We start from the raw sequence: 26,450 nt of genomic DNA on the forward strand, positions 1-26,450 counted from the left end.
CTGTTTTTCTCTGTGTCTAGCCATCTGTCTCTCCATGGAGCCCAGTGATCCTGAGACATGTTAGTAAAGACTTGTCTGTCACTGCCAAGCACCTCCAGTCTTGTGCCTGGGAGTTGTATTTGTGTGAATACAACCGTGGGAGAGGAAAGAGTGAAGCCAAGCTGGGGAGAGTTAAGGGTGAGAAGAGCTCACCTTACAGAACTAAGGGATGTCCCTAGTGGTTGGAACCACTAGTGGGCTACAGTTTCTGTTTCTGGAGAAGGAATGGCCAGATTTATTTGCAATGGGATCTTGAACAAGGAAACAACCAACGTCCGAGAAGCAGTTAACTGTAGTGTGCACCATTGAAGAGGGAACAGAAGAACCCTGGACTCTCAGCTGAAGTCAGCCTCTGAGGCACTTTGCTGTGTTCTTTTCTTTCAGGACCCACCAAAAGCCCATTCAGAGCGGCTCTGCCAAGAGGCCCCATGAGCAGTTTCATCCAGAGAGGCTTCCTCTGACTTAGCTCATACATGAGGCAACTCTCACTAGAGTCTACAGAAGGTTAAATCTGAGTGTCTCGTGAAAGATGCTCTGAAAAGTGAAGGAAAGTTAGAGATTCTAGATGATTCTTACTTGGTCAGAAACATCTTCAGTCTTGATCTCCCTAAAGATATCTGAAAAGGGGATTGAAATCTGATCACCTCTGTGGAAGTTAGGGGGTGAGGACTGTTTCTTATGAACCTAGACAGCATTCCTGTTCAAGTGATTTGTGCCCTGGTGGAGCTGGGAACATTTCTGGAATCTTCCTGACCCGTTTTCACGGCTTAGAGCAGTGCAGGTGAACCCCAGGGTTAGTTATACACCCCTCCCCTCCTTTCCGAAACTCCAACTACCCTGTTACAATCCATCTAGCCTGGGCTCTGAGAAACAAGAGCTCCTCAGGTGCTCCTTACCCTTCTACAGCTTAGTGGCTAGGTGTTTCATTGTAAATCAAGAAGTTGTCAGCCCAGTTCAGCCATCTAGAATAAGTCTCACTAGCCAGGAAGCTAAAACCACCCTCAATGAGATTCTCTACTGGCCCTGTAGGAGAGGAAAGTCAAAGGGTTAGTCAAAGGATGTACCTAACTAGAAGATGCCCAGAGGGCAGCGGAGAGGGAGTCTTCTTTCTGTATTTCCTTAGGCTTATCCTCGTTGACCACTGACTGAGTCTTCCTCTGGGTCTGTTCTCAAGGATTTCCCCCACCAGGGGAATGGTGGCTCTAAAAGCCTACCAGCCACACGGCCAATCTAAAGACACCCATTAACTCCGTACACATATTTCATTAGGGAAGGCCGTGGACTGGTCTTCATTGGAAAAAGACTAGACTTTTCTCTTGAAAGAATGGGTGATGGAATAAAATTTAAAATGTCTAAGTAGATACATAAATTATACACCATAAAAACTGAGTGGGTAAAGAGGTGAATTCGAGCACAGTTACATAAATGCTGCCTTTGCTTAATTTAAGGACAGGTCATCACGAGGTTAGAATGAGGACTGGTCCAACCCAGGATCTGTTTGATAGTACTCAAAAGGAGCATATTAGTACTACTTAAAAAATAATAATTTTTTTTAAATATCCCACTTTCCCATGCTCTTTTTATTGACCCTATTGAACAGAATATTTGGGTTTCTTCCCTTTCACTTCCAGAACCCACATCAAGCCAGTTCCTAAAAGACCATTAGGCCATCTCCTTCATCTCTAACCCCAAGCATAATCTTAGCAAGAGTTTAGGGATCCAGCTCACCTCTAATCCAAAAGATGTCAACCCAGGAAAATGGTTCATCTATGTAACAGAATCGGCCAGCCCACACTGCTAAAGGACATTTGTGAGTAAACAAAAAAAACCTGCTGAATCAGTTCAATTAAGTGTCACTGGTCAGCGACAGAAGAATTAGGTTTTCTGGGGGTACTGGCCTTTTGGTGCAATGGTTTATGAGATTTCATCGTTCGTGAATTTCAGCTTAATAGAAGATTTTCAAATCCCACTTTGCATTGGGTAAAAGAACTGAATGGAAACTTAGAAAATAGTATGAAGAGACATATAGAATCAGAACTAAAAGAAAGTAAAGAATATCTGGCTTACTGTACAATATAGAAAGCCAAGGCTCAGAAAACAAAATGACTTGTTGAAAGTCATACAGTGATAAAAGAGCTGGGACCAGAACACAAGTCCCTTGGCTACAAATCTAATGTTCTTTCTACTACATCCACTGCTTCTCAGAGTGATAACACTTCCAAGAAGGCCTATCCAAGAACCCATGCTGTAATTATAAACATGGTTGTTGCTGGTAACTGCTGTCGAGTTGGGTTCAACTCATAGCAACCCTGTATAGGGTTTCCAAGGAGTGGCTGATGAGTTTGAACCACCAATCTTGTAATCTAGTGCTTTATTCCACAACGCCACACCAAGACTCCAATTATAAACATAGTCTTATGTGAATGCCTAGAACACTTGGGCCCAGCACTTGGAAAACCTTACTAATAAAAAACTTGGAAAACTTGGACAACTGTACTAATAAAACAATATTTGGAAATGAAATGACCATTTCCTGCATAGAAGCAGCTATGGGCTATCAGTTCTGTTGGAAATATATGAACAAGTTGTCTTTGAGGCAATTCCAACTCATAGCAATCCCATGTCGGGTACAACTATTCTCCATGAGGTTTTCAATAACTGGTTTTTCAGAAGTAGATTACCACGTCTTTCTCTCTAGGCACCTGTGGTTAGACTTGAACCTCCAACCTTTTGGCCATCAACTTGAGCACATTAACTATTAGCACCACCCAGGGACTAGTGAGTAGTCAGGACTAGTGAACAAGTGACTAGTCAGGGTTTTTCAACCAACCATTGCATCTTCTCAATGAAGAGGGGGCTAGGACAGTAACATTTCAAAGCATACTATTAGCTTTTATAGTCCTTTTAATATTCTCTACAACCTTCTAATGATAGTAGGTCTAGTAAAATAAAATCCTTAACTGACAGAAAGGAAAGCAGGCACAAAGCTATGTGACTTATCCAAGTTCACATGGCAAGTTAATGGAGAAGTGATTATAATCCAGGGCTTGGACATCTCCTGAGGTTTTACCTCCCCGTCATGTTGCATTACTCTGAGGCTTGCTTATGTTTTTAATTCCTAGATTTCTAGGGTGGTGGACTAGGGGGGAAAGCATTGCATTCAGAACAGTCCTGAGCCAGTATCTCCAGAAGCAATCTCTATATTATTTCTGCTCCTTCCCTTGTTTTCAAGTGCCAAGCTTGGGACTAACTACAGAAGACTCTTGTTTGAAAGACTAGAGATTCTCATTAGCAGATGAACACATGATTATTCAGGAGGGAAACACTGATAATTGGTCTTCAATCACACAGGAAGATAAAGTCAGCAAGCATTCCAAGAAAGTTCAACTCTACCCACAGGTGGTGCCTAGGGAGCAGAAAGCCTCATCTTTCTTCCACAGAGAAGCTTGTGGGTTCGAACTGCCAACCTTGTAGTTCACAGTCCAATGCTTATCCTACAGAGTCACAGTGTTCCCTAAGGTCAGCAAGTTAAGTGCCATTGAGTTGATTCCGACCCATAGCAACTCTGTATAGGGTTTCCGAGGAGCACCTGGTGAGTTTGAACTGTCAACTTTGCGGTTCAGAGCAACTTTGCAGTCCAGTGCGTTAACCCACAGTACCACACCAGGTCAGTGAGTAGGAAAGTGAAATTAGGATACAGAATTTAGATAAAAATTAAAGTGGACAGTTAATGCTGATCCGTAATTAAAAGTCAACCGTGAAGTGACTGAGGTACTTTACCCAATTTTCAAATTATGATTCCAGGAGTTCAGGAAGTCACTAATGTGTTAGTATATAGGCAGGGTAAGTGCACCTTGAAACAATCAGCCTATTTTTTTTCCTTGTCTGTTGTTTTTCTGTTTTAACTTTTCAGAGGTAGTGGTTGAAATTGAGTTAAAACTAGGTTTGAGGTTACTAAAGAATTCTAGTGATCCAGGCTCAGTTATCAGGTAACTAGAAAGCAGAGAGATCCCAACACTGTTCATCTAAGGCAATATTCATTTCGCTTTGAAACTAAGTTGGTATGGTAACCATGACAAACAGGAACCTGAAAGGCTTTATTTTTCCTAATCTCCTTATGAATTCTCATTTGAAAAGTTTTAAAACGACGGAAGGAAAAACGTTATGAGCCATGACCCTTGGAGCCCAAATAGCATCATGAAGAGCATCATTAGAGAAATCACTATCAGAAACAGACACCACTTTAGTGGGGTTCCTTCTGAGCCCTGTTTTAGGTTCAGAAAGTTGTTTTTCTCATCAGGTCCGGGAATGACAACTTCGTAGGTTCCTCAACTACTCTGGGTGTCTCTGACCAGTGTAGGGCACTGACCCAAGTTCTGAGAGGCTCCATGGACCAATGGACTGTTTTCCTGGGTAGAGGGAAGGATGGTATATTTTTGATAATCAGACATTCCAATGTAATGTTTTCCTTAGCAGTCACACACACATACACACACCCATTAATGTTATTGTGAAAAACATGAAATGTGTTCTTTTTCTATTTTCATATAATAAATGGGCTTTGCTTATCAACATCACAATGGCAAAGAATATACTGTACAAAACTGCAGGAAGATAAACATGTGAAAACTTTCTATGAAAAAAAAAAAAAAAAAACCCTCTTGAGTTTCCTGTCGTCTTCTTTTGAAACTGTAGTGCATATGTTAAAACATGTATATCATTTACAGTACTGAGTCATGTGCCACTGCTGTACCTGATGTATCCAATCTGGATTAAACTATGTGCCACAAACCCTAAAATGATTATGAATGTTTATTTAATATTGTCTCCTTCCTTTCTTTCCAAAAGTACTATACACCAGAAACAGAGAGGCTTTCAACACTAACATCACAGAATGCCAGAAGGGTGCTTAAGGATGGTCTGATCTTTCCCACTCCCCCAAAAGCAAGCAGCAACTCCCTGTCAGTCCTCACCTGCCCATAGACTTTAGTGATGGGGTGGGAGCCCTTTCTTTCTTTTTTTTTTTTTTATAACTTTTTATTGTGAATTAAGTTAAGGTTAACAATCACAATCATTAGCTTTACATCCAATAAATCACATGCTTTGTTTCATCTCAACAACTACAATCCCTCCCTGCAACAACAGTAATTCCCACTTCCTCCCTGTAGCTTTCCTTTTACATCTTAAATTTCACAAATGAACAAAGCAAAATATATATATATATATATTTTTAAAGTTTTTATTGTGAATTGAGTGATAGTTTACATGGACGAACATCAGCTTTATTGTATTTCATTTCATTGCAATGATTACAATCCTCTCCATGCATCATCATTCATCAGTATTTGCAAAGCAAAAATATTTGATGTACACATACAAAACAAAAAATGTATATTCATTTAAATGTCCTAAGGGCGTATTCTGCAAACCAACCTCCTTTCCGCAGCCCCACAGCCTTACTCAATCCATGGGCCTGGAGCCCACAGCTGCGCCATCTCTCCATGCTTCCACTTTTGCCATTGTCTCAGCTGTTGCCATTTTTCTAAGTCGGATCTCATGCTCCACTCATGCTCTTGATATCCTTGATAGTCCTGGAGTCCTTTGTTCCTGAAATGAAAGTTTAACTACTCCCCCTTTTAGTTACACATCTTCTCCAACTACAGTTGTGACAATCGCGATTAATCCTGATAACGATTACTCAAAATTGAATCATAAAATCCTATCACCTTTTCCCCCTATCCCCTTTCACCAGATCCATCTGGGGAAGAAAACTTTTCAGTGGGGATTCTACCTTACCTCCCTTGTTCTGAAACTAAGCACTCGAGAAAGCTTGTAAACAGTCACTTTGTGCCTTCATAGCCCCCCCTTTTTGATAGCCAATGTCTAGATTGCCCATCCCTATCTTCCCAGTGCATGGAGGGAACCCTCAATTTCTAATGCTTCATTGTTTGTCAACAGCTATATGTTGAAGTCTAGCACTTTATAGTGAAAGAAAATCTGTCCTATGTGTCAGTCTTCATTCTATTCTGGGAGGCAAGAGACCTGTGTACTCCTTTGTCTAAGTCAGTGGCTTAAACTGAAAAAGAAAACTCATAATTAAATATTTCATAGGGTATAGATGAAAACTGGAATCGTGGTGTGGTGCTGTGGGATCAGCACTGGACTACTAACCACAAGGTTGGTAGTTCAAATCCATCAGCTGCTCCTCGGAAACCCTATACAAGGTTGCTATGAGTCAGAACCAATTCGACAGTACTTAGTAACAGTAGAAAGCTTGGGCATCAGATGATGGAGACTCAAGTTTAGGTTCTATCACTTCCCTGTATCACCTTCTTACCTGTTACTTTCTCTTGGTTTTGGTTGTTGTTGTTGTGAAGTGCCATCAAGTCGGCTCCGACCCATTGTGACCCTGTAAAGGGTTTCCGAGGAGCAGCTGGTGAGCTTGATCTTGTGGTTCAAACGACTTTGCAGTCTGGTGCATTAACCCAGTGTCACACCAGGACTCCTGGTTTTGGCTAGTTATGTCTTAAAAATGAAGGGGATTAGTTTAAATATCTAGAAGGACTGCTTTAACCTTAAAGTCCTACAACTCTGATTTTATGATTTAGGTGGTGAGAGCAGCAAGCCTTTTTATTTCACCTGAATGTGGTAACAACAATGTGAGTCTTTTTCATTTCATTAGAAGCAGATTCCGGTGGAAACGGTAGAACGGTAGCAGACACCCTAGAAACTGGGCTGTGGAAGGCATTTCAGTCACTGATGTTCACATCCCCATCACCCACTAGGTGTCACTACAGACCCATAGTTTAAATAATCTTTCGGTGAAAAAGTAACCAGAAACCAGGTACCAGGTGAGCAATTCCTGTTTAGTTAAGAAGCACTAAGTGTCAGAGGTTCAATACAGTAAACATAATCTGTCCAAACAATACCTTGTCATGGAGTTCCAGTATCAGCTGTGACAATCAAAAATCTGATTTTATTCTGTAAGATTAACATAGCTTTCAAAAACCAGTTGCCGTCAAGTGGATCCTGACTCATTGGGACCCCATGTATCAGAGTAAACTTCTCCATAAGACTTTCAATGTCTGATTTTTTTATTTTTTTCCCCCTCATCAGCCCTTTATTTCCAGGCACCTGTGGATTGGAGCCTCCAGCCTTAGTTAGCAGCAAGCACGCTAACCATTTATACCACCTAGGGATTCCATAGGTTCATCTGTTGTTCTTAAGTGTCGTTGAGTTGGTTCCAACTCATAGAGACCCTGTATAGGGTTTTCAAGAAGCGGCTGATGAGTTTGAACTGCCAACCTTGTAGTTAGCAGTGCAGTGCTGCTTAACCTACAGTGCCACACCAGGACTCCAGAGATCTATTTAGAGAGAGAATTTAAAACAAAACAAAACAAAAAACCCTAAAACTTTAAATTACTACCATATCTCATACAGGTTGATCTGTAACACAATTCCTGATCCATTATTTTTAGTATTCAGGACTGAAGTTTACCTTTAAACCACATCGTTTTTACAAGATTAGTACTGAAGTATGTAAGCTACTTTAGAAAATACTTTTAGCTTCAAAAAAATTGTGTTCTATTTCTACATTACAATTGCCTAGTAAGGTTAAAGCAGGTTCTCAAAGATCTCATTACATGCCAATACTATCAGCCTAATTCATGGCATCAGGATTGGAGGAAGACTCATTAACAATCTGCGACAGGCAGATGATACAACCTTACTTGCTGAAAGTGAAGAGGACTTAAAGTATTTATTTACTGATGAAGATCAAAAATCACAGCCTTCAGTATGGATTGCATCTCAATGTAAAGAAAACAAAAATCCTCACCACTGGACTGATAAACAACATTCTGATCAACAGAGAAAAGATTGAAGTTGCCAAGGACTTCATTCTTCTTGCATCAACTATCAACACTCATGGAAGCAGCAGTCAAGAAATCAAACGATGTATTGCATTAGGCAAATCTGCTGCACAAGACCTTTTTAAGGTGTTGAAGAGCAAAGATGTCAGCTTGAGGACTAAGGTGCGCCTGAACTAAGTCATGGTATTTTCAATAACCTCAGATGGATGCAAAAGCTGGACAGTGAATAAGACCGTAGAAGAATTGATGTGTTTGAATTACAGTGTTGGAGAATATTGAAAGTGCCATGGGCTACCAAAAGAACAAACAGATCTGTGTTGGAAGAAGTGCAGCCAGAGTGTTCCTTGGAGGCCAGGATGGCCAAACTTCGTCTCTCATACGTCGGACATATTGTCAGGAGGGACCAGTCACTGGGGAAAGATATCATGTTTGCTAAGGAAGACCCCCAGGGAGATGGAATGGCGAAGTGGCAGCATCAGTAGGCTCAAGCATGGCAACAATTATGAGGTTGGCCCAGGATCGGGCAGTGTTTCGTTCTGTTGTGCATAGGGTCACTATGAGTCCATATTGACTCAATGGCACCCAAGTTAAGTCCATTTAAGCTTGTGAACAGCTCCAGTAAGTGCACTGATTTTAAAGCCTAAAAGTCAGACATTTCTTCAGTTCACACTAGTGCTCATCTAACTTGCTCTGGATTTGTAAAAGATCCTCTATATTCACAAATCTGGTCATTCATTTAAGCTAACTAGAAATTTTTTCAGTTAAATTTTAGAACTGGAAAAGACCCTAGCAATCTTCTGTTGTTAAATGTTGTCGAGTCGGTTCCAACTCATACCAACCCTGTATAGGTTTCCAAGAAGTAGCTGCTGAGTTTGAACCTCTGACCTTGCAGTCCAATGCTTATCCTACAGTACACCAGTACTCCTTGTTGTTGTTGCTAAGTGCCATCGAGTCAGTTCCGACCCATAATGACCCAGTATAGGGTTTCCGAGGAGCTACTGGTGAGCTTGAACCGCCAACCTTGCAGTTTCAATGGCTTTGCAGTCTGGCGCATTAACCCACAGCACCACACCATGACTCTGGGGCTCCTAGACACCCTCATTTAATTATTAATGAGAAAATTATACTCTGAGAGGTTCAATGACTTCTACAAGGTCAAAAAAAAGGAAATAACAAAAGGGAGAGAGCAGAGCGTTCTTTCCACTCCGTCTCAGAGAGCCTGTGTATGGCGCCAAGCAGACTAAGGAGACCTGCTGCTAGACTGACAATTCTGTTTTCCACATGCACACAGTTACACACAAAGAGCAGCAGACACTTCACATCACCACTGGTACTGGCTGGGTGCCGTGGCGTCGGTTCTGACTCAGTGACGCTGTAAATCTTTATGGGAGCAGAAAGCCTCATCTTTCTGAGGTGCAGCTGGTAGATTTAACTGCTGACTTTGTGGTGAGCAGTCTAACTTGTGATCTACTACACTACCAGGACTCCAGACATCCACCACTGCGTCTCCTTTATTTGGGACAGCAACTGAATTTTTCCCAACAAACACTTAAGGGAAGTGAAGCACTTAGCACTTTTTAATACTATGCACATGCTTACCTCCAACTTATTTTCTATTGAAAACAAAACACAAATACAAAACAAGACCAGCCTAAAGACAGAATCCAATTAATTTCAAGATTAATCTGTAACCTCATCTCTAATTAAGATGCAACTGTATCCTAATTAAAATCCCCTAGCAATGACAAACTGTGAACTTGGCTGTGTTGAGGCGAAAGGCAGGAAAAAAAAAAAAAAGAGGTAAGTTCAATTATATAGCAATGACAGGATCTTATTTTTAAGTGTATAATTAAAGTCTCTCCTCAATGGCATACTGGACCTAATTATGGATTTGCTATTTACAGTGTTAATTAATTCATTCTAATTTGGCAATATGTGTACAGTACTGATACATGTAAGTGAAGCCTACCACCTCAAATGACAGGCATTCAAAAGAAACAGGAGCTTAGGACCACTGCTGTGTGGGTGTGGGACAGTAAATGACAATGGCTGTGGGTGTCTGTTGACAGCCCTGGGGAAGAGTGTTTCTACTGCTTAAATAATTATTTACACAGGAAAAAAAAGTTTTCCTTTTAAAAAATTAATACACATCTCTATACCCAAAGGGTTCTTGTACCACAAATCCAAATCCAAGAAAGAGCTGGGGACCAAAGCTGAATCATAAGGACTGCTGCACAAAAGACAGGAAATATGCAACATCCATTTTTCTGAATCAGTTTACAGATGCACCATTCTCAGAAAACGACTGTGCCCTTTGGACTCCAGTATTAGAGGTAAACACTGGACATTTCTAGGAGACGCTGTGGCAAGTGGCTGACAGAATGAGTTCCACCTTCCATGAAATACAAGCCAGAACTTTCTGTCGACATCAGCAGAGTAGATTCCTGGGTTTGCCCTTAACCACCTGACTACTTGACCACTGAAAGGCTGACAGTTTCACGGAACAAAGGACTGGCAATCTGCTTCAGTAAAGATTACAGCCAAAAAAACCCAACAGAGCAAATTCTACTCTGACACTCACAGGGGTTCCCATGAGTCAGAATGAATTTGGTGACAATGGGTTTGGGTTTGTTCTTTGTTTTGGAGTTTGGTTTATCAACAGATCTATGGAATCTCTTGAAATTACACATATAAATCTGTGTCTATGTCAGGGGAGAATCTGTAGCTTTCACTCAATTCATAAAGGGTCTAAGAACCAACAAGGATTAAGAAAGTTCCTCTACCTGAATGAAAATGAAGACATAGTCACTGATGACCCACAGCTATGTAATGCACAGTGAAAGCATGGACAGCGCTCACAATCTTAGAATAAATAGCATTCAAAAGAAAAACAATACACATCAAGTTTAGCTAAATTTGTGTTTATACTGGAAACAAGGATTTTTATTGGAAGCAAACAGCATAAAATCAGAGTCTGGGAAAGTGTGAAGCAATATTTAAAATACTCCTTCCTGTCAAAAACTAGATGTTCCAGTCTACCACACTACAGGTATACACCTTGATGGAAATGCAGCCCAAGAACCTCATAGCATAAACTAGTAGCACTTCCAAATCTCAAATGTTTTTATTTCATTTTTTAGTAAGCAGTAGTAGACATGTCTCTTTAAATGTTACTTTCTGAAATGGCTTATAGAGAATGACACTCTGGAACCTTTTGTTCTACATCCCGAAAGTTCTTTCAAGAAATTGATCTGCTAAGTTTCTTAAGAAAAGTGGATAATAAACCTGGCCTAAATTATCAAAAAGAATCTGAAAAATAAACAAGCCCCAGGGGAAAACCTCAGGTCTTTTCAAGTTCTGGAAAATGTCACCATATGCCACTCTACCATAGGTCGAGGAGGCTGGATACCCAAAGGTATCACTAGCTGGTTATTTCCTGGGAGTCTCAGGTCTAGCCTACATTCGCTGGCTACCACGCATCATCTCTTGCATATAAATGGTGTTCATGTGATAGGCTGCCATCCAATTTGGATGTCTCTGAGCATTCCAATAATATGACTGAGAAGCAGCAGCATAGTATTCCTGCCATGCCCTATAGTATGCCCTCCAGTACTCCTCATAATCCTGATAGGTATCAGAAAAACCTCGATATGTCTCCCGGTGATAGTCATTCCCACTAGCTTCTTGGGGTTCTGCCTGCCATCGATGCGAAGACCGCCTAGAAAGGTGCCTACGGCTCTGCTTAGCTCTCTGGTGAGCCCCCTCTTTATGCCTTGCCTTTATCTGGATATCAGGTGATTCTTGATACTCCTCCTCCACATTGGGGGCATGATTTCCATTCAGAGGCTGCTGCTCCAAAGTGGGATGACCATCCCCCCCCACAGAGTCTTTCAGCTGAGTATCAGAAGAGCCTTCCAAGTATGACGTATTCCCTTTGCTCTGGGAGGAAGTCCTTGAGCTGTACGAATCACTGTCACTCTCCGAGTCTCCAGATTGGCTACTACTTACCAGCATCTGCACTCTCTCATCAGTAACTCTGTGTCTCACAAAACCATTTGGACGGTTCACAGACTGATCCACGGGACCAGTGTAGTGCCTGATGATTTCCACAGGCTTCTCTAAGCCCTCTTGAATATAATCTTCATAATCTTCTACCAATGCTGAAAAAGTCAAAGGGCACGGCAGGTGGATTTTAAGGGAAGCCAGACATGGAATTTGGGGGAGTTCTTTGCCTGGATGTGGACTATTGGTGGAGTTTTCAACAGGGGTCGTATCCAAATTCTTCGCTTGCTCTTCCAGTGGGATGGCACAGCCTAGCTCTTTTGATGACAGTGCCTTCTCTATGACTCCACAGTCAGAGTGGCTTTTCACAGGAAGCTTCTGTTTGCTGTGACTTCTTGATTTGGCTGGTAGTGCAGATACAGAAGTAACTCTAGATGAAGTCATTTGGTTGCCATGAGCTTTAGGAGTCTGAAAGGTTCTCTCTATTTTTTGCATTTGCATTTTTAGGGTCTGGGTAGGCACACTTGCTAAGCCATACGTATGCACAGCAGCTTGTACTTCCACATCACAATCTAAACATTCTTCCATCAGACCAGGAGGAATGGGATCTACATAAAAGAAAGAAAAAAAGTATAAAAATACTCACGTAGTGCTACCATGGACCAACATTTTCTGAATGACTTCATAAAATTTTCTATGGTCAAATGTAAGAAACATACTAATAAATTAGAGAACCATATTATTAAAAACCCTACGCAATCCTGCAGTAAAGAAATTTGCCCAGAAACATACACGATCCATCCATCCTTCTCTTGAAAACAGCTTCTTATAGGAGAAAAGCCTAAGTTTACAGCATCTTTTCTCTCTATCTCCACTAGCCCCTTCATCTCACTACTGCTGACAGCAAAATGAACTGTATCAGAAAATGAACTCTACTCCTCTGAAAGCTTATCAACAGGAAAATATTACAGATACAGCTCTGTATCCAAGTAAATCTGCCACCTTATACACCAACGGGGAGAGAGTGCTGCCTTCGACAGTGAGCAAAAAGCTCTACAGGAGAAAGAGGTTGGGTGGCTATAAAGACCTATGGTTCCAATGGCACTTATAAGTTTTAAAAAGTTTGCTAGCTTCAGTTCTCTAAATTTCTCTCCACCTGCACACTTAGACCTTTCTAAAGTGTGAAAAATTTTAACCTTAGGCAAAAAGTTATACAGAACCCCTGCTTTGTAAAGACCTTGCCAGTCCATCATTATTAATAATTAGTGTACCCATTATTAATCTTTCAGGTTAGACCTCTGAGCAGAACTCTGATGCGTATCAAAGTTGATATCCCAAATTCAAGACCCCTTGCTTGGCTGGGCCTATAATACAGTCCAATTTCCCTCCTTGTTCTTCTGTACCCAAAGAATTTGTCACACAAGTTCCCAGTCCAATACAGATCTTCTAACACTTTGAATATCATTCCACTATGATTTCAGGGCTCTGTTAACATTGTTGTTGTTGTTGTTAAGTGCCATCGCATCAGTTCCAACCCATAGCAACCCTATATAGGGTTTCTGAGAAGTAGCTGGTGAGCTTGAACCACCGACCTTGAGGTTCAAACCAACTTTGCAGTCCTGCACATTAATGTACAGCGCCACATCAGGACTCCAGTTAGCATTACACAAAGGCAAATTTTACTTTTAATCACTAGATGTTACAGTGCTAAACCATACCACAAGCAAATTAACTATCTTTGACCCATTTTCAATTTATTTTTCCTACGTTATAATCATATGCCAGATCACCAAGACTATTGATATATACAAAATAGATATAAAAGTTTTAGAATTGATAAAGAACCTAAAGACCATCTATTCTAAAATAAGCATCTTGTAAATCTGAACAATAAGCTTAGAACAATTAAAAAGACTTGTAAAAGATCACAAAATGAACCAAAACTACTAAAATTCATAGGACAACCAGATGTGTACTTTATCTGGTTTTATAAAAATAAGTAAAGAAATTAAATTTAAAATATTGCTACATTTATTCAATATCTAGATAATACATCCCATACTTTAGAAATAATACCTATGCTATATGCATATGTATTTTCAAATAGATGCTACATGGACACAAACATGCATACATTCACATGTACCAAATAAACTGCATTTCCACATGAGTTTTTAGTTTTTGGCTTGTTTCCAAGAGATTATTAATAGGTTCAAACTTGCATTATTTCCAAGATGGTACTTAAAAAGCAGTTTGACAAATGATTCATTAAATTTACTAAAACTTCAAAAATCACTGTTCAAATTAAAGATAAAGAAAGTGTTTCATTTATCCTTCCATTTGTGACAAAGAAGAGCACGAATTACCTTCTCAGAAGCACAAAATAGGTAAAACATGAAAGAATAAAACCAAATCGCAAAGTCACAGATTAACAAATAATGCTAATGTAGTAGACAATCATTTTGATTTTTTGTATGCCGATAGTCTGCTTCATTCTGTCTGCCACTTCGTTGTCAGTCAGACCTTGGGCAAATTAACTCATGCCTCTAGACTTCAGTGTTTTCACTTATAGAAAGTCGTTTGTGATAGCACACATTTCATACACTGTGGTGACATTAAGAGTTAGCATACCAATACGATACAGGTGATCTGTTAACAGCAAGGGTTTGAACTGCAGAGGTCCACTCAGATACCAAGATTTTTAAATGTTGTGGCATTGAACATCTATGCATGAGCAGTCTCATAGCAAACTGCAGATCATAGGAGGAGAAAGTGATCTCTCACGGTTCTCATTTTTCGTGTTTAGCGCAATACCGTAAACTCTGAATAACACCATGTGAAGTGCCACTAGTGATGCTGGAAGTGCTCCCAAGAAACAAACAAAAGTCATGACAGTACAAGAAAAAGTTGGCAAGTGGTCGGGTCCCCTCAGGGCAAACCCCCTACCAAGACTAAGACTCAATGGGAATATACAAGCACGCATGCAGTCTCCCTGGTGACCACGTTGGTCACCAATAAGGGAAAGTGAGAGAAAAACAGTAATGAAGCTGTGAGCTAAGTCCTACAACATTCAATAGACTCCTATGAACCCGGGTGGAGACCTAGTTGCTCAGTAGTATGACAAGACCTGGGGACTCTTGGGCCCAGAGTCAGTGACATAGCCACAGAGGACAAGAATGGAGAGTGAAGCATCTAGCTGATAAGAGAGGGCATATGCATAAGAACACTTATACTTGCAGATAAAACCCACTTGACCTGGCTTCTATGACTGGATGATCAGAGCTCAACTAGAAGAAAGAAGAAGGACAAAAGAGTAATCCGATACAATTTGATGAACTTGACCTACACCTATGAATGCAGTAGCTCAAAAGAGGGAACAAATCTTTACAGCAAGGATCATTCCTACCAACTTGGTACACAGGGTAGACAAGGATGGGCAACTTGGACACTGGCTACCCAAAATGGGGGGGGGGGGGCTACAAAGGCAAGAAGTGACTGGCTCACAAACTTTCAAGACGGGGCCTAGATCCAGAGGGTGTGTAGGAAGGTAGAATCGCCACCAAGTAGTATCCAATCTGTCTGGGCAGGGTTGATGAAAGGAGATGGGGATAGGACTCTTGTGGTACATTAGTGAATAACTGCTATCAGGACTGACTGGGAGTTGTGTAAAGGCAGATGTTTTGTAGTAAAAGAAGGGGAATGGTTGACTTTACAGTCCAGGAGCAGCGGTCCCTGGGACCATCAAGGGAGAAAAGAGGAGTGCGGGGCCCTACCCAGAGAAACAGTGACACCAAAGATGGAGGCAGAGACAATGATGTGGCGCAATGGAGTGGCTGGGGACTCTAGACCCAGAGAGGGAGAGGGGCTGTGTGCTGACAACCGAGGGGCAGGCTTGCAGTCTATACCCTTTGGTTGTTTGATGACGCATGGAAGGGATTATAATCATGGCAATGAAACGATATACAATAGGATGAATGTAAAGCGAATGTTCTCCCATGTAAACTATCACAAAATTCACAATAAAAACTTTAAAAAAAAAGAAAGAAAGAAAGAAAAAGTTGACTGCATGACATGTACCTTACATTAAGGTCTACAGCTGCAGTTATCCACCATTTCAATATTAATTAATCCAGTGTATGGATCATTATAAAAAAAAAGGGGGAAATTAGTAAAGCCACTGATGCAGCTATGCCAACAGGCATGAAAACTTTGTACTTTCTGCAAAACACATTTTATCACATACTGAAAATGCAGCTTTCATTTGAGTGCAGAGTAGCATGCATGACATACAAAACATGCTTATGTCATCAGTAAGTTTTATGGTCAACAGTAGGCTAGTAGTAGTTAAGTTTTGAGGGGGTCAAAGATTGTACACTGATTTCCAAATGCATAGGGTTTGGCACCCCTTATCCCTCACTGTTCAAGGGTCAGCTGTTAATTGAAATCGTACCCAGCACATCATAAGCCCTGTTAATGGATATTCTTGTTATTGCTATCATCATTAGCATTATTATTTTGACAATACAATGAAACAAGGCAAAACATACCTGGTAAAGGAAGAAGGTTGAGGTTGCACTTTTGAGCAATTTTCATCATCATATTTTCTTCTTCTCCCCGACAACAGTAGGTCACAGTTAGTCCCAATGTACCTAAAGCAGAGAGGGAATGTTAACTAGTAAATCACAAATGGCACTCCAAGTCCACTTGTCCATTATAGATTCCTCCCCTTAAAAAAGCACCCAAACTTTTTTTTCTTTTTACCAAAACGACCAGCTCTGCCAATCCGATGCATGTATGTCTCCCAGTCCAATGGTACATCCAGATTTACAACCAGATTCACTTTCTCAGCATCAATCCCACGGGCAGTCTTAAATTTGAAAAGACAGCAAGTGTTTGTTTGCATTAACTGCAACATGGTGACCAATGCCAGTATTCCCATGAGGTACTTACTATATTCTTCAACTATAACTATGAGTCAACTAACACAGTGGGATACCAAGCAGCAGAGAAAAAGGAAATTCATTTGTAACAACTAATTTTTTTAAAAAGTCAAAATATTCAAGATGCTTTTAAGAATGCATACTAGTATATCCTAGCACTAGAAAGACGATTATCTTCTGGTAGTCTTGTAAGATCCAGCCACATAAAATAGGTAAATCAATACATCTGATAATAGAATATTGGTCAAGATATACTAGCCACCCAACGGAACAGGAAATTCACCAAATCTGTGGAAATGAGGACTCTGCAATGAAACTGCTTCAGTTTAGCCATAGCATCAAGACGTTGATTCTGATTCATGCTGCCTAAAAAGACCCAAAAAGAACGTCATACAACACAATACTAATAACACATTTATCAAATCTTCAAAAAGCAGAAATCCTAACTCCCACTCTTAACACTTTAAATATATCAAGCACAGCTAATCCTGTTCTGTGCCAATCTGGGTTAAGACCTAAAGTCAGAATCTTTACAACTTTTATTTAAATAATCAACTTGAAATTAAAAAAAAAAAAAATTGAAATTATAGCCAAAGTATGCCTGCAAATATAGCACACAAAGTTATTACAAAACTTATTACATATAAGGTGGAACACACAGTTCATACATACACCAAAAAAAATATTGCTTTAATTGGCTGCTTACAAATTTGGTGTTAAAGTACGATTCTATAGTCTTGGGTGTGGTACTGTAGGCTAATGCACTGGACTGCAAAGTGGGTTTGAACTGTAAGGTCAGTGGTTCCAGTTCACCAGTTACTCCTTAGAAATGCTATAAAGGATCACAATGAGTCAGAACCGACTCAATGGCACTTAACAGCAACAACATGGTCAAAATATCTGTCCACTAAAAACCAGTCACCCCAGTATTTTGTGATATAGCATGACTTAACAAATTCAAACTCAGACCAAGAATTTAAAACGAAGCTGAAGCACCAACAAACCAAAAAACCTCCAAAAAAAGGTTCTCACAGATCCAAAATCCTGTCTCTTTCATTCCTATTCCAAAACCAAAACCACTGCCACCAAGTTGATTTCTGACTCATAGCTGCCTATAAACTCAGTGGAACTGTTCCCTAGGGTTTCTGAGGTTGTTAAGTCTTTACAGGAGCAGAAAGTCTCTTCTCCCACAGAGCAGCTGTTGAGTACAAACTGTTGAACTCGAGGTTAACAACTCAACTCCCAGTCCACTGTCTCTCCAGGGCTCCTTTGTTGTTGATAAGTGCCGTCAAGTTGGATCCATCTCATGGCAACCCTGTACAGGGTTTCCGAGGAGCAGCCAGTGAGTTTGAACTGCCAACCTTGCGTTTCAAACCAACCTTGAAGTCCTGTGCTTATCTTACAGCACCACATCATGACTCCTATGTTGTTGATAAGTGCCATTAAGTCGCCTCTAACTCATAGTGACCCTGTATTGTACAAGACTTCTAAGATGTGGCTGGTGGGTTTAAATCACAAACCTTGCCATAACAGTACAGTGCTTATCCTACAGTACCACACCAGGAATTCCTATTATTGTTGTTAAGGTTGTTAAGTGTCACTGAGCTGGTTCCAATTCATAGCCACCCTGTATTGGGTTTCCAAGGAGCAGCTTAGGCCAGAGTAGAACTGCCCCATACAGTTTCCAACGCTATAATCTTTACAGAAACACATGGCCTCGACTTTCTCCCACAGAGCAGCCAGTAGGTTCACATCATTGACCTTTATTTAGGTTAAAAGTACAGTACCTAAACACTGTGCCACCAGGGCTCAAGATCAGTACTAATTAGCAATAATTTGGCTTTATAGCAAAAGCTGACTTATTTTTACCTTCCATAAGACCATAAAACATCGTTCTTAACAATGATTATACAGAGAAGCAAAATATATTTCTCTTAAAGGCAAAATGACAAGCTTTCTGTTTTAAAAGATTATTAAGTTCTTCATGGTTACCAAGTGGTTAAGCACTGAACTGTTAACCAAAGATCTGGGGCAGTTTTACTCTGTCACGAGGAGTTGCTGCATCACAATTGACTAGATACCACCTAACAATAAATCCCAATACAAATCAATCTGAAATTTCCTTTACTCTGAAGTCTCAGTGTAAATGCACTGAAGAGACAGCTCATGAAGTAGTTATTTCTTCCTCCTTACTTGGGAGGCTTCAAGTCAGGATATTAAGCCAAGACAGAAACACGAACTTACCTGAAATACACTCAGCAGGAAAGCCTTTTGAAGAAAGAATATCAGCCAAATGTTGTGCTCTAGGAGAAACACCGAAGGTTATAATTTTATAAGTAATTACAAGCTCATGCCTAACCTTGTACTTCACAAGTTACCCAGATGACCTTTTAAAGTTACATTACCTACTGTGCAAATTAGAAAAGACTAAGGCTTGATTAAATGGAACTCTGCTGAACAATTCCTGTAAATGCTGAGCCTTTTCCTCAAAAGTCTTATGCGCCAAAGGGTATGAAGTAACAACTTTGTAATACTGCTTCAAACCTACAAGAAAGTCAGAATTCTTCAGTTAACACAAAGAGAAGTTAAACTATCTTATCCTGATGGCAAATAAGAAACAAAAATAGCCAATGGGACAAGGGAAAGCTCCAAAATATCATGAACAAATTACATTAACAACAGTGCAAACATCCAAAATCTGAACACACCTATGAGACTTGGATCACTGGAATTTAATCTTACAAAGGTGGGCTCTCTCATGTACTTTGTCAAAGCATTAGCCAAAAATTCAGGGTAAGTAGCTGATACTGCCAACATCTGTTTACTGGCAGGCAAAGAAGAATAGATCCAACTGGAAACAGAAAAAAAATAATAAATTCAAACAGTAATCACCACATGAAAAAGTACAAGAGCACTATTTTATAGTCAAGTTATTTATTTTTCTTACTTTATTTGCTCCTGGAAGCTGCCTTCTTCTAAAAGCTTATCTGCTTCATCAAGAATAAAAAGACGGACACTGGCTGGGTTCAAGTAGTCAAGTTCTAGGAGTTGCTTAATTCTGCCTAATTTCCAAGAAAGCACAAAGGGAAATATTTATGATGTAAATCTGTGTAACTCTCAGCTAAGGCTGCTAATCCCCCTACTACTCATGCTATGCTGAATTTCCTGACCCAAGTCTCATGATGCACTGACAAACAAACTTGAAATCCTGAGTTCTGATCTTGCTTCAATCTAGTTTTTCCCTTCCCATTTCATCATCAATATGTATGGAAAAGTAAAATTATTCTTCCAAAAGACCTGAATGCTAAGGTACTGAAAGTACGATTCTGATTCTGAGTAATCAGGAACCAAATGACTAGTGAAGAAGCCAAAGGCTAACCCAAATCCATGTCTGAGAAGGGCTTCCTGGCAGTCAACTCACCCTTCCTCTCCTCAGAAGCCTATTCCTTACGTTCTTAAAGAGCCAGAGGGAAGAACTCACGAATTCTACTGGTAACCCAGTTATGCGTCTGTATCTCACCAGTCTAATGTTCTTCAACTCTGATATCGAAATAATCATCAGAGTTCCTAAGGAATCCCATACTCTTAATGCTACATTAAAAGCATTCAGTTCCATGAAAGCCCCAGCTATCAAGCATTGACATCTCACCAGGAGATCCAACAGCAATGTGACACTTTTTAAGTCTGGTTTTATCCTGTGATAATGGAGTCCCTCCAATAAAGACATGACACTCTAAGCCTTCCATTTTAATTCCAATGGCTGTGATAACAGAATGTATCTGTACAGCAATTTCTCTTGTAGGAGCCAAAATCAAAATCTGGGGGGGGGGAAGAAAAAAAGTACATATATATAGCTTTAAGTCAAATAGATTGGCATATTCACCATTCGATGAACTACAATCATGCAATAGTTTAAAGTGATGACTAAGTTTTTACTGACAAAGGAAAATATTCCACTTATTCATTTACATAGACATTCAGCACATTTATAATAAATGAAAGCTCACTATATGCTAGGTAATATGTAAAAAACAAACCAACTGCAGTTGAGTTGATTCTGAGTTACGATGACCCCAAGATTTAGAGAGGAGAACTGCTCCATAACGTTTTCTTGGCTGTCATCTTTGTGGACGACTCCTCATGTGGCACTTAAGGTGAGCACTGGGCTATGAACCACAAGATTGGCAGTTCAAACCCACCAGCTGCTCCTTGAAAACCCTATACAAGGTTGTTATGAGCCGTAACTGACTCGACGGCAACATAACAACAACAATCTTTGTGGAAACAGATCTCCAGGCCTTTGTTCTGTGTCACTACTGTTGTTGTTGTTAGGTGTCATCTAGTTGGTGCTGACCCATAACGACCTTATGCACAGTAGAACGAAACATAGCCCGATCCTGGACCAACCTCACTACTGTTGCCACACTTGAGACCATCGATGCTGCCACTTGGCCAATCCATCTTGTTGGAGGTCTTCCTGTTTTTCTCTGACCCTCCACCTTACCAAACATGATATCCTTCTCCAGCGACTGCTCCCTCCTGACAGTATGTCTGAAGTACGAGAGACGATGTTTGGCCATCTTGCCCTCCAAGGAGCACTCTGGCTGCATTTCTTCCAAAACGGATCTATTGATTCTTTTGGCAGCCCATGGCACTTTGAATATTCTCCTCCAACACCATAACTCAAAAGCATCAATTCTTCTACAGGCTTCCTTATTCACTGTCCAACTTTCGCATGCATATGAGATTATTGAAAATACCATGACTTGGGTCAGGCTCACTTTAGTCCTCAAGCTGACATCTTTGCTCTTCAACACTTTCAAAAGGTCTTGTGCAGCAGATTTGCCTAATGCATTATGTCGTTTGATTTCTTGACTGCTGCTTCCATGAATATTGATAGTTGATCCAAGAAGAATGAAGTGTCACCACTAGGTGGGTTCAAACTGTCAACTTATACATTAGCCATCAAGCATATATCATTTGTACCAGTCAGGGACCACAGGCAACATATACTGCTAGGAAATCAGAGCTAACAATATAAAACTCTGGACCTCCTGGCATTTTCATTCTAGTAAGAGGACTCCTGGTGTGGCACTGTAGGATCAATGCGGGACAGCAAGGTTAATTTGAACCACAAGGTCAGAAGTTCAAGCTTACCAGTCACTCCTCTGAAACTGTATACAGGGTCGCTATGAATTGGAACCAACTCAACGACACTTAACAACAAGTTGTGGCACTGTAGTATCAACACTGGGCTGTGAAATACAAGGTCAGTAAGTCAAACCCACCAGCTGTTCCTTGGAAATCCTATACAGGGTGGTTATAAGTCAGAACCAACTCGACGGCACTTAACAACAACATAAGAAACCCTGGTGGTGCTGTGGTATAAGCACTGAACCACAAATCAGCAGTTCAAACCCATCAGCCACTCCACAAGAGAATGGTTGTCTGCTCCTGCACAGATTTAGTCTTGGAAACCCTATATTGGGTCCCTAATGAGTCTGAATCAACTCGATGGCAATGGATTTGGTTTGTTTTTTGTTTCTAAAAAGGGATACAACAAACAAATACAAAATGGCAAGGAATAGAAAGTGCTATGAAGACAAAACCTAACAGCCTAAGAAATGACAACAGGGAAGGAGCTATTTTAAGGTGGTCAAAGAAGAAGGCTCTCAGGAGTTGACATTTGAGCTGGATGTGAAAATAGAGCACAGTGGACAGCAGGTTGTGTGACACCTGGACAAGGGCGTGCAAGACACGACAGCAAACACAAGGTCTAAAGATGAGGGGGTTCTTGGTGTGTTTAAAAATAGCCAGGAGGGCTACCACTACCAACTGCTCTGCAAGGGTTTACTGATAAGAGTGGGAGATAATGCGAAACAGAATTAGAAAAAAATGACCGGACTTACGGGTCAGAAACTAGAGGACCCCAAGACTATGGCCCTTGACCCCCCTTCAGGTCTGAAAAGGATCTCACCCTTGTGGCCCAATTTTCAGTCAAGCAGTAGACAGGTATACAGGGGGGACAACACTAGTAAGGTATGGTCACCATGGAATGACCAATCATTCAAAATCAAAGGGGCAACATTTACCTAAGAACAAAGTTGAGAAGGGATGGGAAGGTGGGTGGAATGGAAATAGGAACCATAGGGAGCAAGTGGGATAACTATTATTGCATGGAAGGGAATGCAATCGTTGAGATGAAACAAAGTATGTGATTCATTCATTTACTGTAAAGCTGCTCAGGAAAAACGAAGTTACCTACAAAGGAGAACCAATAAGACTAAGCTCTAATTTCTCAGCAAAAAACCATGCAGGCAAGAAAACAGTGGGATGACATACACAAAACACTGAAAGAAAAACTGCTAACTAAGAATCACATACCCTCAAATACAAAACTAGGGCAATTCCTGATAAACAGAAATTAAAGGAATTTGTAATAACCAAACAAACTTTACAATAAATGCTAACAGGTGGTCTTTGGAGTGAGAACTAACAACAGCAGACAACAATCTGAGATGACCATACATGACACACCACCCAAAAGTCAGTCCAGATATGGAAGTATTTACAGTAAACAACATACAAGACTAACAATAGGGAACCAGAGGTATCAATGTATATAATGAAGTCAACTACAAAGCAGCAAGAGGGAATAGTGTAGCTACAGAACTTCCAAATGACAAGGATGTCAAGTAGATTTCAAGATAAAACAGCCTGTTTTAAATAGGAGGGAAAATAAAACTACAAGGTAACCACAAAGAAAAATAATACAACTGTTCATCAAAATTTAAAAAGAAGAACATCAAAAACATTTAGTACACATTAACACAACAGAAATGAAAATAAAAGAAAATTCAAACAAAATGAGCTCAACATAGAAAATTAGGTGGAACAAAGAATTCAGGAGCAGCAACACACACACACACACATGAAAAAATAAAACACAGAAAATTGACAGCAATCAATTCATGTTGTTGTTAAGGACCGTCGAGTTGGTTCTGACTCATAGCGAATCTGGGTGACAGGACAGGCAATATACAACAAGAGGGAGATTAGCAGAGGAAAGATGAAGGTAGCACCAGTCACAGGGAGGTCTGCAATAGTTAAAGTGAGTAGAGGTAAATACTATTAACTGTTGGTACATGGAAGGATTGCAACCATGTAATGAAGTATGATTTTTTTAACATGAAACTTATCATCTGCTCTGTATACCTTAACTCAATTTACAATACAAACTTGAAAAAAAGAAAAATCTTCCCAGATTATGTATGAGTATCCTGGCTAAAAACTACTGTACAAAATGATCATTAGATATACACATATATGTCATTAGATATAACTGTGAACATGTAATGACGTCTGTCTTAACCACTAGGCTACACACCAAGCCTATGAGGATTCTATCTGATTCATCTTTGCATCCCCAGTACCTGGCCTACTGTTTATATACACTATTGCCTGACCGCTAGTCCACCCACCCGCCCACTGCTGTAACATCTACTCCAACTCATTAACAACCCTGTAAAGCCTCAACTTTCTCCTGCAGAGCTGCTGGCAAGTTTGAACTGCCAACCTTGCAATTAGCTGTCCAGTGCTTATCCTACAGAGCCACCCAGGATAATTATATATAACCTGGGTTCAACAAATCTTTCTTGAAGAAATGATTCCCTCATACACTAATCTCCTATAATTTCAATAAAGCAGTCTTAGAACGATTCCAAGAAAACCTAGATCAATGATACATTGACAGGCACTTGACGGGTTAATGCGTTGTACTGCAAAGTCAGCTTGAACAGCAAGATGGGCAGTTCAAGCCCACCAGCCACTCCTCAGAAACCCTATACAGGGTCACTATGGGTGGGAACCAACTAGACAGCACTTAACAACAAGTTACCAGCAATAACAATGATGAGTACAACATCATCATGAATCAAGTAAGTTAAATGCTAAGTCTTGCCTTGCTGCAAGTAAAAGAATAATGAAGCCTTGTCTGTAGCCTGAAGTCATGGCAAAAATGACACACACATGATAGGGTTACTCTAAGTTACAACCATAATGTGGATGTTATTGTTAAGTGCTGGATAGAGTTTCCCAAGAGCCGCTGGTGGATTTGAAGTGCTTACTCTACAGTGCCACACCAGGAATCCTATGACATGGTGATAATATAAAATCCCACACTGCAAATAACAATCAAATACCACCACCTCTCCACAACCTTAACGTCTCCTTTACTGATTTATGTGTGATTTAACTCACTCATTCATCTGATGGAGTGACAGCCTAAATCAGGCACTTCCAACACCTCTGAGCTAAACTCACCTGGGTACTTAAGTTTTCAAGAACAAGAGAGTCCAAAGCAATGGTGGAGAACACACAGGTTTTCCCAGTACCAGACTTCGCTTGAACAATTAAATCTGAAAAGGACAAAATGAAAGTCACTTGCGAATACTAACTGATGAAGCTTAGACACCAACAAGGCATCTGACAACCAGAAAAGATCTCCAGAGACCTAGTAGGCACCTGCATTGTTAGTTTACAATCAAAAACGCAGGAGCCTGTATCTAGAACCACGCCAGGTCTGAGCTTCTACCGCCGTTTAGACTCAACCCACGGCCGTCGAGTCGGCTCCGACTCCTAGCTTCTTAAGCTAAGCCTCAACTATCTTCAAATTCAAACAAACTGCGCCCTTGGTTTCACAATAGAGGCTCAAAGGCGTGCAGTTCATGGTCCAGGGCCGAGCCCAGCACAAGCGGCCAACCTGGCGTTCTTCTCCAGTCCCCGCTGCAGGCCCGCCGCTGCCGCTGCCGCCGCCCCTCGGGCTTCCCTCGGGTCTGGGGACTCTCACCAAGACCGCAGCGTCCCAGCGGAATGGCTTTGAGCTGCACCGGCGAGGGTCGCTCGAAGCCGGCCGCCCGCAGGCCCTCCAGCACCGGCCGTGACAGTAACAGCGACTCGAAATCCGCTGGCTCTGCCAGCAGCACGTCCCCCGTGCGGGTCCGCGGGCCGCCGAGGTCGTGAGCCGTCCGCAGGCTGTGCGCTGGCCTGGGAACTGGCTCCGGTGCCGAGCCAGGGGTGGTCACAGGATCCGCCGGCATATCCGTCTCCACGGTCGCTAAGGCTGCGGGAGCATCAAACTCTGCCGCCATGGTACACGCGCCGCCAGATCTCGCGATATTTGAGACGAGGCAACGCGCCTGAGAGGGAGAAAGAAGAAAACTTTATTGGCACTCTTCCCGTGACCTCACTGAACATACCTGGCCTTAGGGGAAAGAGGACGGAAGACGGAAGATAAGACTCGAGAGCCACAACAAAAAATGTGGCCTGAGAAAGGCGGGAAGGGAGAAGAGTGGGAAGCTAAGGCTACCGGTGTGTCGCTACAGCGGGCCCGCAGAGGGCGCCGTGTGCTCACGGTGGGGGCGCCGGCCCTCCTCCTGAGCCCTTTCTAGGTGGGGCCACTCGTCGGGCCGGGCCTCGCCTATCGCACAATCTCTTTGTGATGCGGCCGGAGCGTCACTCCTCCTGGCGTCCGCTCGGCTCGTAGTTCCGTCAGCCGGTGTCCTGCGCCGCCACGGCTTCTTCTCGAACCTTTCTTCAC

General features: G+C 41.2%; 1 protein-coding gene across 1 annotated transcript; it reads right to left on the reverse strand.

The window, feature by feature from the left end:
• Positions 1-19,893: 19,893 nt before the first annotated feature.
• DDX20 (DEAD (Asp-Glu-Ala-Asp) box polypeptide 20) lies at positions 19,894-26,001 on the reverse strand. The gene is made up of 3 exons (XM_006865916.1): positions 25,701-26,001; positions 25,175-25,269; positions 19,894-19,914 (listed from the first exon to the last, which is right to left on the reverse strand). The coding sequence occupies exons 1-3, from the start codon at positions 25,999-26,001 to the stop codon at positions 19,894-19,896; spliced, it is 417 nt and encodes a 138-aa protein (XP_006865978.1).
• Positions 26,002-26,450: the final 449 nt, after the last annotated feature.

Source organism: Chrysochloris asiatica, unplaced genomic scaffold (genome assembly GCF_000296735.1).
Source record: "Chrysochloris asiatica unplaced genomic scaffold, ChrAsi1.0 scaffold00085, whole genome shotgun sequence".
NCBI lineage: Eukaryota > Metazoa > Chordata > Mammalia > Afrosoricida > Chrysochloridae > Chrysochloris > Chrysochloris asiatica.

Excerpts from the sequence above, each read along its gene's own strand:
- DDX20 (XM_006865916.1), bottom strand. The coding sequence starts at position 26,001 with ATGGCGGCAGAGTTTGATGCTCCCGCAGCCTTAGCGACCGTGGAGACG. Across the intron at positions 25,270-25,700 it reads GCTGGGACGCTGCGGTCTTG|ATTTAATTGTTCAAGCGAAG; the intron begins GTGAGAGTCCCC and ends TGTCCTTTTCAG. Across the intron at positions 19,915-25,174 it reads TTGAAAACTTAAGTACCCAG|GCAGAATTAAGCAACTCCTA; the intron begins GTGAGTTTAGCT and ends CTTGGAAATTAG.